Raw genomic sequence first — 14,411 nt, 5'->3', positions numbered from 1 at the left:
AATTTTCCTTACGCAAAACGTATAAACCCCTACAAAGGTGTCCATTAATGGCGTGGCGAGTGGCGCGGCGGTGGTCTATGGCACTGCATTGCACTGCAGTGCTAGAGGCGTTACTACAGACACAGGTTCATTGCAGGCTGTGCCACAACCGGCAGTGGCTGGGAGTCCCATAAGACGGTGCACAATTGGCCCAGCATCATCCGGGTTAGTTGAGGGTTTGGCCGGTGGGCCTTTACTTGGCTCGTTGCGCTCTAGCGACTCCTTGTGGTGGGCCTGGGGGCTGACCTCTGACGCCAGTTGAACGGTGTTTCCTCTGATACAGTGGCTTCCGGGTTAAACTGGCGGGTGTTAAAAAACTTATTCGGGATCGGTGTCCCTTCCACGGGACGGTTAGGCTAATGTTGGCTAATGCAATTAGCATGAAGTTGTATGTAACAAGAACATTTCCTGGGATGTAGACATATCTGATATTGGCAGAAAGCTTAAATTCTTGTTAATCTAACTCCACTGTCTAATTTACAGTAGCCATTACAGTGAAATAATACCATGTTATTGTTTGAGGAGAGTGCACAGTTTTGAACATGGAAAGTTATTATTAAACAAATTAGGCACATTTGGGCAGTCTTGATACAAAAACTTTAACAGGAATGCAATGGTTGATTGGATCAGTCTAAAACTTTGCACACACACTGCTGCCATCTACTGGCCAAAATCTAAATTGTAGCTGCGCTGGAATAATACATTATGGCCTTTCTCTTGCATTTCAAAGATGATGGTACAAAAAAGAACGCATGGTTTTTCTTTGTATTATCTTTTACCAGATCTAATGTGTTATATTCTCCTACATTCCTTTCACATTTCCACAAACTTCAAACTGTTTCCTTTAAAATGGTACCAAGACTATGCATATCCTTGCTTCAGGGCCTGAGTTACAGGCAGTTAGATTTGGGTATGTCATTTAAAGCGAAAATTGAAAACAAGGGGCGGATCTTCATTTTCAGGAGTATGTTTAGGCGGGTCATGTTTTCGGACGACGCGTGACTCCACTTTTGCCTCTCCCGAGCCCGATGAGACAAGATTTTTAAAAAGCGCGTAAAAAGAATAAAATAAATAAGTGCTCATTAATTATAATCCACATAATAATTAACATGTCCTGTTGCTGCAGGATTATTTTTCCTGCTGCAGCAAACTGGCTCAAATGAAGAGTTTATACCTGTAGATGTGAAAATTCTTCTTTAAATGAGGCAATCTGAATGAAAAATGTAAACTTAATATAAGCTCTGGATATCACTTTGTTGACATGTAGTGTGTGTGTGTGTGTGTGTGTGTGTGTGTGTGTGTGTGTGTGTGTGTGTGTGTGTGTGTGTGTGTGTGTGTGTGTGTGTGTGTGTGTGAGACCCTTCATATACAGCACAGTGCAACAGAACATATTAGGATAGATCGTAGATAGAACCAATTACCGGTATCTCATACTGAACTGCCAGTGAGAGAGTGTGTGTGTGTGTGTGTGTGTGTCTGTGTGTCTGTGTCTGTCTGTCTGTCTGTCTGTCTGTCTGTCTGTCTGTCTGTCTGTGTATAGGGTTATCTAAGCCTTTATATATCAAAAACCATCATCCAAAGACAGCTACATAAATGGCTTAGGTTGTCATAGTTTTCTATACGTGAAATCTTCATAATAGATTGTATAACAGTTTACCCACTGACTATATAGACAGAGCACGAGGTAGAATAGTGGTTTGTTAAACAGCACGGGCTAAGGTAGGAATAGAAATCCACTCTTGTTGGCTTGGTAATTACAATTACAAATCAATTCTAAGCCCAGAACACTTCAAAACTTAACAATAGGCCTGATGACATAATAAGGCCAAACAACATTATTACTATCTCCTAAATACCAATAGGCTACAACATGTTGCAGCAGCTTATCAACAATATCTATACTCATTGCATGCTGTAAACCTAACTTCGTGTTGCTGTCCACAGACTCACGGTGCTGAAGTTGCGAGGCCCGCATAGCTCTCCCTGGAAGCGGCAGTAAAGCAGCATCTCCTCCATCTGATGACCGAGGCGGTCCAGGAGCTGCTGCATGGACGGCTGAGACTCCAGGGGAGGCGGCAAAAAGTGGTTGAAGTCCAGGATCCGAGAGAGCGGAGACCAGGGCGGCTCGTTGCTGCTGCTGATGTCATGGTCGGTCCCGGGTGTGAGCGCGTCCCTGGCGCTGGGGGACACTTGCCAGTTCCTCCCTAGAAGTCCTAACCACCTTCCCGCGCTGAATATGTCCGGTTTCTTCATGCGACGTGGTAAGAGGAGATTCTGGTTACAGATGGTCACAGCGGGGAAAACAAGACGTTTGGCGTACACCATATGCGCCTTGGTGTGCACAGGAGAGGAGAGCAGGTACCGGACCCGGTTTGAGGACCAGGTGAAGAGGAGCGCGAGAGCTGTGAGGAAAGCCAACATCCAGGCGAGTTTTCGAGGGTAGGAGCCGCTCAGAAATACATGTCTCAGGCCGTGGAAAGTGGTGTGTTTCAGGAACAGCTTCCCGGCTTCCGCGACAGAGCCCGGCGTTCTGCTGGCTTTCGGTACCGAATCGCACTGACACATTTTGGAGAGACAGGCTAGGTAGTGTAAGGATTAAGACCGACACGACCACCGCTGATGGGCTGGCATCAGTCCCGGTCCCGCATTGACCATGGAGTCAAAGCGCCAATCCAGATAGATCTGTCAGTCTGTCTGTCAAGTACTTATTGTTGGGAGAGTCATCCAGGAAAATCTTTGTGCGGGTTAGAACGCCCGCTGTCCTCTCCTGAGCTCGTGCACTGAGCTCTTTCTATTGAAAGTCTGCCAGTAGGAGGCTGTGCCTGTGAGGCTGTGAGGGGTGCTCACTGCTCGTCTTCTGTCACCATATAGGAAGAGAGAACGCTCTCTCTTCCCGGTGTAGCCTAGGTATAAGGTAGCCAAGTTGTTCAAGATGATTAAATGTCGCGTCTCCGCGTGCAGTTGCAGGACCGAAGAAAGTGTATGTCACGTGCGGTTTGACCAACCCATTCCAATTCAGAGAAACAAACGGTCATCATACGACAACATCGCACTGCATGCAAAAGACACACATCCCCATCCCTCCTTCATCCCCCATCCCTCCTTCATCCCCCCTTCATCCCCCATCCCCAGGGGCGAAAATCTGATATCCACTTTGGAGGGGACAATTACATGAAATTTTCTCAAGAGCAATTCCTGAGGGGGACACCAAAAGTAGTGCTGTAACACATAGCCTACATTGTAATATGGTAAATGTATATTGAGGAACCAAAGAAATAAGGTGTTTGCCGTACTCCTAACTACCGGTACCCAATACCATTGCCTTTAACAAATCTTAGTTCAGTCACCAGTTTAAGTTGAGAGTGGGGGTATCCATGGCATTTTCCAATTATGTTCCTATTTTACAAGTAAAAAAAATTGAGAACCTTTCATAATGTTGCCAAACAAAGACTCAACAAACTTACCTGAGACTCCCTGTCTCCAGCCAGTCTGTCCCTGCATATCTGTCCCCAACTCTGCTGTCTGTGTGCCATCTGTTACCTGCTCTGCCTAATGACATCATTGTGAAACATTTCCATTAGAATTTAATTTCTTTCTTATGAACATTTTATCAACTAGTCTTTGAGATATTAGGCTACTAGGGTTCTTACTATGCGTTTTGGTGTACTGAAAAATACTCTGATGTCCGTCTCTTATTTTTCTGCCATGTTTTACCTGGCTGGCTGGCTGGCTACACACACACACAGTGTGTAGGTTATTTACAGTAGGAGATGGGCTTCTATCATCTTCAATCATTCTATATGGGCTTCGATCTAAAAGGTAGCTAGCAAATGTGAAACGGATTAAAATGACAAGAGTTGACAGCTGTATGAGTTCACCATTTACACAACATATGCTGCAACCTTTTGTAATTTGAATAGTTTGTTTCATATTGGCTGGCTTCCAACAATAGCTGAATTTGCAAAGCTAGCGAGCACCAATTCAGTTTCAGTGGTGTTTGCTATAATCTTTGCTACCCGGGTTAAATAAAGGTGAAATTAAATAAATAAAAGTTCCCTTGCGACAATTTAGCTTTTGCATCGAGACCATTAAATATATTTAAGACAATGATAGATGAGAGTGTAGTTCTGTTCAGTTTGGACTTCAGTTTATCGCTAACCTTATCACAGGGACTTTGAAGCACTAACTTACATCATCTGCATGCTGATTCCATCTTTGACGACGCCACATACATGCAATAGGTACTAGCTAGCTTAATAGTTAATATTTGCGCGCTAGCTCTGCATATTCAGCTAGTGTGTGTGTGCGCGATTGACTGGATGAACCTCACGGCAGTTACGTAGCAAGCTAAGGAACTGGCAGTGGATCAAACCATTGTGAGGCAAAGGGTGGGGGGGTCGCAATCTTTTGAAACTTAAAAACGCGCTATTAAGTGTCTATAATCAGCACAATTGCTTTCATTGCGTATTATTAATATTATTTAAATTACATAGTTATGTTTCAGTGATATATTGGGGGGGACAAATCATATTTTTCCCAGGATGGGGGGGTCGTGTCCCCCCGTCCCCCCTGGGATTTCCGCCCCTGCCCATCCCTCCTTCATCCCCCATCCCTCCTTCATCCCCATCCCTCCTTCATCCCCCATCCCTCCTTCATCCCATCCCATCCCTCCTTCATCCCCCATCCCTTCTTCATCCCATCCCTCCTTCATCCCCCATCTCTCCTTCATCCCCCATCTCTCCTTCATCCCCCATTCCTTCTTCATCCCTTCATCACTCTAGATTTTTCTACTGTATTATTGACTGTACGTTTGTTTATGTGTAACTCTGTGTTGTTGTTTGTGTCACACTGCTTTGCTTTATCTTGGCCAGGTCGCAGTTGTAAATGAGAACTTGTTCTCAACTGGCCTACCTGGTTAAATAAAGGTGAAATAAATACAAATAAAAATAAAATCCCCCATCCCTCTACCCCCTATTCCTCCCTCATCTCGCCATCCCACCATTCCTCCTCCACCCCTCCATTCCTCCTCCATCCCTCCATTCCTCCTCAATCCCTCCACCCCACCATTCCTCCTCTCTCTCTACACCCCTCTATTCCTCCTTCATCCTTCCCTCCATTCCTCATTCATCCTTTCATCCCCTAATTTCTCCAGGCCATTATTCATTCATCCCTCCATCCCTTCATTACTCCTTCATCTCTCCATACCTCCATTATCTCTCTCCATCCCCCATTCCTCCTCCATCCCTCAATTCCTCCTCCACCCTTTCATCCCCCCATTCCTCTAGGCCATCATTCATACCTCCATCATCCCTCTATTCTTCCTTTAACTCTACATACATATATTTTTCATTTCCAAAAGCTCCGTTCCTTCTCCTTATCCTTGTAGGTTTTAGTTACATACCATAATCATTTCTCAATCCAATTAGTGAACTCACTCTATAGACACCTTCCTCTTTAAATCCTTGGACTTGTTGAAACATTTTATTTTGTTCATATTCAAAGACAACAACTTTATCCATTTCTTATTCGCAGGCTTTTCCCACAACACATATTTCACACTCCAACATGACAACTCGTCTTACATACCACACGTCTTTCCCTCTATCTAACCAACTCCAACTTTAAGAATAAGGAAAATCACATAAGATTGGGAACAGTACAATGTATGTCTGTTGCTAAGAGGTCATTGGCAGAAATCTTTAATTCCATCACAGTGAATTCATGTACAACACAGGAGGTTGGTGACACCTGCATTGGGGAGGACAGGCTCGTGGTAATGACTGGAGCAGAATCAGTGGAATGGTATCCAATACATCAAACATATGGTTTCCATGGTTTCCAGGTGTTTGATGCCATTCCATTGACTCCGTTCCAGACATTATTATGAGCCTTCCTCCCCGCAGCAGCCTCCACTGACATACACTAACAACACTACCCCTGACCTCAACACAACATGCATACCATTAGTACAGGCCAATGTAGCTGTTGTTCCTTTTTCGAAATGTATAAGTAGGCTAAGGATGGAAAGACTTGTGGTATGTGTGGTATCCAAATGTTTCTTGATGACTTTGACGTGACGTGTATATAACAGATCCAGAGGAGAGAACATTCCACCATTACTTTACTGTAACTACACTCCCCTGAGAGTATTGGCTACATGTACGACAGGTTGAATTCTCAACAGGTAGACAAGTATTAGGTAAAAGTGTTTGGGTATCAAGTACGACTGATTTCATTGTTAAACCCATCTGATCTTTCTGATAAGAATGTGGTTTGATGATTGTATTTGCTTTTATTACGTTTTTTTTAAATGTACCTTCCTTTTTAATTTTTCCTTTGATATTTTCTTATAAAGGCAAGCCTACTTTAGATAAAGGTTCTCATCTCTCTATCAAACATCACCAAAGTGGGTCTTCCTTTTTAACAAGGTTTAGAGTACCTTCCTCTTCCTATGGTGTCACTAACAGTTTATTTGATCTGAGAACTGGTCTGCACAGTCTGAAATGCCCGTCACCAGACCTGGGTTCAAATAGTATTTTAAATAATTTCAAATAGTTTAGCTGGGTTTGATTGAGCTTGCCTGGCTTAATGGAATCAATTGAATAGTTGCAAAAGTGTAAACCCCATTCACTGGTCACTCCAGGCAGGCTAAAGCGAACAATCAAACATGTTGAATAGTATTCGAATCCAGGTCTAGCCATTACAGAGACATTCACCTGACATTTGTGCTCCGGGACATTGGCTGGTGACAGTGAGGGAGTTGTTTCATGCTTGAATGGGTATCCATTGTGAAGTGTTTAGACTCAAGGTGGATGTCAGTTGGGCTTTGTCAAGTATTTCTGACTGTGTGTGTGTCTGTGTGTGTGTGTGTGTGTGTGTGTGTGTGTGTGTGTGTACAGAGTCTGTGACCCTTACAAAGACATCTGGCAGGCATATCAGACCTGTATGTGTGTGCATATATACTCCATTCACTCATGTCAATCTCTCTTCCCTGTTTATTACAGCATATCAATGTCCATTTAAAGACATTCCGTGTTTTTTCTCTGTGGATTACTCACTTCAAAATGACAAGTGATAATCATCTGGACTGAAGGAGTGTGTCTACATTGAATGCAAAAAATTTAAACGTGGTATTTACAGGATTTGTATCCCAGTATTCAGTATCTGCTTGGTTTAATGAAACTGTACAATATGATGTATCGTGGAGGCTGCGTTTGTGTAGTGAACTACTTTTGACCATGGCCCATTTGCGACAGGCTCCTAGGGTCAGAAATATGGATTTCACACAGAGCTGGCAATCTTCAAACTACCTTCCTGGATTTGGACATTATGTAGGATTTCAGTTCCTTTTGTATATGTTCTAATCCCCTGCGGCTCTCCTCTCATCCGCTCTCATTCCCTCAGCTCATCAGTACCCGACATATCTGAGAGAAACGCTGGGTGTGATTGTGCGTGTGTGTATGTGTGTTTGTGATTTCGCTTGTGTGTGTTCCTTGTGCATGACAGTGTGTGTCCGTGTTCATGTGTGTGTGTGTGTGTGTGTGTGTGTGTGTGTGTGTGTGTGTGTGTGTGTGTGTGTGTGTGTGTGTGTGTGTGTATGTGTATGTGTATATATCGGTATCTGGCTGTGCTACAACAAACTAATCCCAGCAGCTAGGGGGATAATGACACACGTGACAACAGAAAAACATGATCCCAGTGAACAGCTAAACAATAAACAATTATACCCTTTGGGACATAGCCATAATGTTATCTAACTCCCATTACCGTGCTGTCCTTAGCTGATCAATTCATTATGAAGGAGAAGCACGCAGGGAAGCAAAGATGTTGTTGATTTACTTCATAGGCGAGGTCTCTGGTCTTTTAATCACTTTATATGACTGAAATACATGTAGGCATTTGCTTTGCGGAAACAATTAGACTGAATGGAAAAATATCCACCGGAAATAACCATGGGAAATAATCACTGGGAAAAAAACCCCTCACATTGGAGACAGGCCAACAAACCTCACATTGGAGACAGGCCAACAAACCTCACATTGGAGACAGGCCAACAAACCTCACATTGGAGACAGGCCAACAAACCTCACATTGGAGACAGGCCAACAAACCTCACATTGGAGACAGGCCAACAAACCTCACATTGGAGACAGGCCAACAAACCTCACATTGGAGACAGGCCAACAAAACCTCACATTGGAGACAGGCCAACAAACCTCACATTGGAGACAGGGCAACAAACCTCACATTGGAGACAGGCCAACAAAACCTCACATTGGGGACAGGCCAACAAAACTCACATTGGAGGCAGGCGAACAAACCTCACATTGGAGACAGGCCAACAAACCTCACACTGGAGACAGGCCAACAAACCTCACATTGGAGACAGGCCAACAATTCTCCATTGGAGACAGGCCAACAAACCTCACATTGGAGACAGGCCAACAAATCTCCATTGGAGACAGGCCAACAAACCTCACATTGGAGACAGGGCAACAAACCTCACATTGGAGACAGGCCAACAAACCTCACATTGGAGACAGGCCAACATATACCTCACATTGGAGACAGGCCAACAAACCTCACATTGGAGACAGGCCAATAAACCTCACATTGGAGACAGGCCAACAAACCTCACATTGGAGACAGGCCAACAAACCTCACATTGGAGACAGGCCAACAAATCTCACATTGGAGACAGGCCAACAAACCTCACACTGGAGACAGGCCAACAAACCTCACATTGGAGACAGGCCAACATATACCTCACATTGGAGACAGGCCAACAAATACTTCACATTGGAGACAGGCCAACAAATCTCACATTGGAGACAGGCCAACAAATCTCACATTGGAGACAGGCCAACAAATCTCACATTGGAGACAGGCCAACAAACCTCACACTGGAGACAGGCCAACATAAACCTCACATTGGAGACAGGCCAACAAACCTCACATTGGAGACAGGCCAACAAACCTCACATTGGAGACAGGCCAACAAACCTCACATTGGAGACAGGCCAACAAACCTCACACTGGAGACAGGCCAACAAACCTCACATTGGAGACAGGCCAACATATACCTCACATTGGAGACAGGCCAACAAACCTCACATTGGAGACAGGCCAACAAACCTCACATTGGAGACAGGCCAACAAACCTCACATTGGAGACAGGCCAACAAACCTCACATTGGAGACAGGCCAACAAACCTCACATTGGAGACAGGCCAACAAAACCTCACATTGGAGACAGGCCAACAAACCTCACATTGGAGACAGGCCAACAAACCTCACATTGGAGACAGGCCAACATATACCTCACATTGGAGACAGGCGAACAAACCTCACATTGGAGACAGGCCAACAAAACCTCACATTGGAGACAGGCCAACAAACCTCACATTGGAGACAGGGCAACAAACCTCACATTGGAGACAGGCCAACAAACCTCACATTGGAGACAGGCCAACAAACCTCACATTGGAGACAGGCCAACAAACCTCACATTGGAGACAGGCCAACATATACCTCACATTGGAGACAGGCGAACAAACCTCACATTGGAGACAGGCCAACAAAACCTCACATTGGAGACAGGCCAACAAACCTCACATTGGAGACGGGGCAACAAACCTCACATTGGAGACAGGCCAACAAACCTCACATTGGAGACAGGCCAACAAAACCTCACATTGGAGACAGGCCAACAAACCTCACATTGGAGACAAGCGAACAAACCTCACATTGGAGACAGGCCAACAAAACCTCACATTGGAGACAGGCCAACAAACCTCACATTGGAGACAGGCCAACATATACCTCACATTGGAGACAGGCCAACAAAACCTCACATTGGAGACAGGCCAACAAACCTCACATTGGAGACAGGCCAACATATACCTCACATTGGAGACAGGCCAACATATACCTCACATTGGAGACAGGCCAACATATACCTCACATTGGAGACAGGCCTACAAACCTCACATTGCTTCAATAGAAGGTTTACAAAGAAAGATAAATAAATAAGACTTTTTCTTCTTCGATAAAAAAGCTGTCTGGATGATTGGTAATGGGAAGAGAAAATTCAGCCTTTAGCTGAAAGCCTATTGATTTATCTATGTAGAATGGAACAATGTTGTGGTCCTCATAAAAGAGGACCTCTTCATTTCTTGGAAGAAACATATGCAATAAAACCTTTAAATAGCCATACTCACCTTTATGGGCCTTTCCTGTCAGTAGCCTATACATGTCCCTTCTATCTGTGATAGATATGAGAATTTATGGAAGTTGGAGAAGGACAAATTGACAAAGTACATCTGAGCAGTCTATACATTTTCCATTCTATAAGTGAATGTACTTAACAATGCATGGACATGGAAGAAGTGGGAGAAGGACACACGCTCCCAAATTGGTTAAGCTGCAGTTAAACGCAAAAGGCTTTGGATACCATGAAGAGAGGTGGAGAACACTAGAGTAACACTTCTAAGGGCTATTTCTTTATCACACTGTAGCAGAGAGAAAGGTCATTTCCCAGCAAACAGTGCCTTGCCTAGTCAGGTTCAAATAACACTTTGAAAGGCTTCAAGTGCAGTACAATCAGTAAAAATGACAACACCACTTCCTATATAGCCAGTAAAATGATGTGCCAGAGGCTAATCAAACGTGGCTGGCTACTCATGGTGACCCACAGTGCAATAGATCAAATACTTCACTCAAGTGGATAGATTCATTCATTGTTCTTGTTTTGTCTCTGAAGATTTGTGCCAGTTTTAGTTATGTATAGCGTGATTATGACTTGTTCGATCAAGTCTGGTAACGTCTGGGCTCCCGAGTAGCTCAGTGGTCTAAGGCACATGCATTTCAGTGGTCCAGGTTTGGCCGTCATTGGACTTCATTGGAAAATAAGAATTTGTTCCTGACTTGCCTGCTTAAATAAAGGTTAAATAAAGGTCATAAAAAAAAATGCTAGCACTTCACATGTTTAGGTGAGTAGAGTGACTGACAGAACAACTACACCATTTAGAAATGAATTGTCTCTAGGTTATCTGAGAACAGTTTACTGCTGCCAGACTCTGGGGAGAGAGGGCCATGTTGACTGGGTCAATTTGGGGCTGACACTGTGTTCTCTCTCTATCTGTACACCATCTCTTTCACTCAGTATACTCCTCTGTCTCTCTCTCTATCTCTCAGTACGTGCTCTCTCTCTCAGTACACTCATCTCTCTCTCTCTCTCTCTCTCTCTCTCTAATTCTCTCTCTCTCTTTCAGTGCGTGCTTTCTCTCTGAGTAAACTCATATCTCTCTCTCTCTCTCTAATTCTCTCTCTATCTCTTAGTACGTGCCCTCTCTCTCACTACACTCATCTCTCTCTCTCTAATTCTTTCTCATTCTCTCAGTATGTGCTATATCTTAGTACACATCTCTCTCTCTCTTTCTCTCCCTCCGTATTCTCTCAGTCAGAATTCTCCCTCCTCGCTCTCTCATTCTGTCTAACTAATTTGTTCTCTCTCTCCCACTGAGGATGTTCAGTTCCAAGATTGTTGAGAGAATCAGCGAGGGAGGGAGGAAGCAAGGGAAGAAGGAAGGGAGGGAGGAGGAACCCGTGCAGCTGCAGAGTAGACAAGACAGACAGAGAGAGGAGCAGGTGGTGATTTACTGAGACAATTTAGAGGATAATTGTGTACATGATCCATCTTTAACGGCTGCTGACCAAATGGCACCGTATTCCCTACATAGTCCGCTAATTTTGAAAAATAGCATGCTACCTAGGGAACAGAGTGTCATTTGGGCTACACCTGTTTTTGAGGACAAGCGTCACCAGGCAGGCTCCTTTTCCAATAATCACACCCTTAACACTATCATCTGATCTGCCTTCTCTTCTCTTCTCTGTGGCTGTGGCTTCTCTGGGCTGTGGCTACTCTGGGCTGTGGCTTCTTTGGGCTGTGGCTTCTCTGGGTTGTGGCTTCTCTGGGCTGTGGCTTCTCTGGGCTATGACTTCTCTGGGCTATGACTTCTCTGGGCTGTGGCTTCTCTGGGCTGTGGCTTCTCTGGGCTGTGGCTTCTCTGGGCTGTGGCTTCTCTGGGCTTTGGCTTATCTGGGCTGAGGCTTCTCTGGGCTGTGGCTTCTCTGGGCTGTGGCTTCTCTGGTGACTGCAATGAATAACACAATGTACTACAGGGTATAGTATATACAGGGTATACAGGGTATAGTACAGGGTACAGTATATACCGGGTATAGTATATACAGGGTACATGGAATAGTACAGGGTATACTACAGGGCATAGTATATGCAGGGTATACTAAAGGGTATAGAACAGAGTATAGTATATAGAGGGTATAGGGCAGGGTATAGTATATACAGGGTATACTACAGGGTATAGAACAGAGTATAGTATATACAGGGTATAGGGCAGGGTATAGTATATACAGGGTATAGTATATACAGGGTACATGGTATAGTACAGGGTATAGTACAGGGTATAGTACAGGGTATAGTATATACAGGGTACACTATATACAGGGTATACTACAGGGTAGAGTATACAGTATACAGGTTATAGTATATTAAGGGTATACTACAGGGTATAGTATAGGGTATAGTACAGGGTATACTAAAGGGTATAGTATATACAGGGTAAAGTATATACAGGGTATACTACAGGGTATAGAACGGGGTATAGGATATTATGGGTATACCACAGGGTATAGTATATTAAGGGTATACTGCAGGGTATATTACAGGGTATAGTATATTAAGGGTATACTGCAGGGTATAGTATGTTAAGAGTATACTTCAGGGTATACTTCAGTGTGTACTACAGGGTATAATATATTAAGGGTATACTTCAGGGTATAATATATTAAGGGTGTACTACAGGGTATACAACAGGGTATAATATATTAAGGGTATACTACAGGGTACACTACAGGGTATAATAAATTAAGGGTATAGTATATTAAGGGTATATTACAGGGTATAGTATATTAAGGTTGTACTACAGGGTATACTCTAAGGTAATATATATTAAGGGTATACTACAGGGCATAGTATACTACAGGGTATAGTATATTATGGGTATACTACAGGGTATAGTATATTAAGGGTATACTACATGGTATAGTATATTAGGGGTATACTACAGGGTATAGTATACTACATGGTATACTACAGGGTATAGTATATTAAGGGTATACTGCAGGGTATACTACAGGGTATAGTATATTAAGGGTATACTTCAGGGTATACTACAGGGTATAGTATATTACGGGTATACTAGAGGGTATAGTATACTACAGGGTATACTACATGGAATAGTATACTACAGGGTATATTATACTAAGGGTATATTACAGGATATACTAGAGGGTATAGTATATTAAGGGTATACTACAGGGTATACTGCAGGGTATCATGTATTAAGGGTATACTACATGGTATAGTATACTACAGGGTATAGTATATTAAGGGTACAATACAGGGTATACTACAGGGTATAGTATATTAAGGGTATACTACAGGGTATAGTGTACTACAGGGTATAGTATAGGCTCTGTGTGAAGTGAAGGAGTTAAAGCGTACTATACTCTCTCTTGTTGCTAATGACCAAATAACCCCAGATAAATACTCCCTATTGATTGTATACACTGTGAGGGGAGGTGTGTGTGTGTGTGCGTGTGTCTGTGTGCGTGTGTCACCAAAGTATTCACCATTAACTCAGAAGTGGAAGTCATCATTAGATACGACAGACTACTATAACGTAACGTGTGTGTGTGTTTCAACGGGGAAACGGATAGTAAACAAACAACTCAGCTCCATAATCAGCTGGATTAAAACATAATGGATGTGATTAGCATATTACTTATGCCTCCTTCTCCTCATAATTATAGAGCAGGTGTGTGTTTTATGTGTGTGTTATCGTGCTCGCATGTGGATGCGTGTGTGTGGGAATATCTTGCTTAAGGAGATTGAGGTTGGCAGAGTTAATTGATAGTGGCAGTCGGGCTAAGGCTGGCAGGAAGAGTTTGGGAGAGGAGAGATAGTTGTGATTAATGTCACAAGAGTGTGGCTCGCTCCTAAACAGTCCCCGACGGTCCCTTAACTCCACCTCCCTTGGCACTGTGTGTAAGAGAGAAAGAGAGAGAGAGGGGGAGTGTTTGTGTTATCTTTTTTTGTGTGTGTGTGTGTGTGAAAAAATTATTCTCCGCTCAATCTGTTTACAAATGATGAAAACACACAACATGATATTTCAAAGCTACTTGCCAAAATACAGTGCCTTCGGGAAGTATTGAGACCCCTTGATTTTTTCCCACATTTTGTTATGTTACAGCCTACTCTAAAATGTATGAAATAGTTTTTGCCCGTCATC

At 43.5% G+C, this 14,411-nt stretch overlaps 1 protein-coding gene across 3 annotated transcripts in view; it reads right to left on the bottom strand.

Annotated features, from left to right (window-relative positions):
* asic1b (acid-sensing (proton-gated) ion channel 1b) overlaps positions 1–14,411 on the bottom strand; it is a 383,533-nt gene that overhangs the window by 73,816 nt on the left and 295,306 nt on the right. The window contains exon 1 of one of the 3 annotated variants that reach the window (XM_014168201.2): positions 1,990–2,808. The exons of the other annotated variants lie outside the window; for them this stretch is intronic. Within the exon in view, the coding sequence (XP_014023676.1) occupies positions 1,990–2,604 (615 nt within the window). The 5' untranslated portion in view covers positions 2,605–2,808. Of the gene's footprint in view, positions 1–1,989; positions 2,809–14,411 lie in introns of those variants that run through there. 3 annotated transcript variants of the gene reach the window in all.

The sequence above is a fragment of the Salmo salar genome, chromosome ssa22 (genome assembly GCF_905237065.1).
Source record: "Salmo salar chromosome ssa22, Ssal_v3.1, whole genome shotgun sequence".
In the NCBI taxonomy this organism is placed as follows: Eukaryota; Metazoa; Chordata; class Actinopteri; order Salmoniformes; family Salmonidae; genus Salmo; species Salmo salar.
Note: the sequence above shows the minus strand (reverse complement) of the source record. Positions and strands in the feature narration are given on the sequence as shown.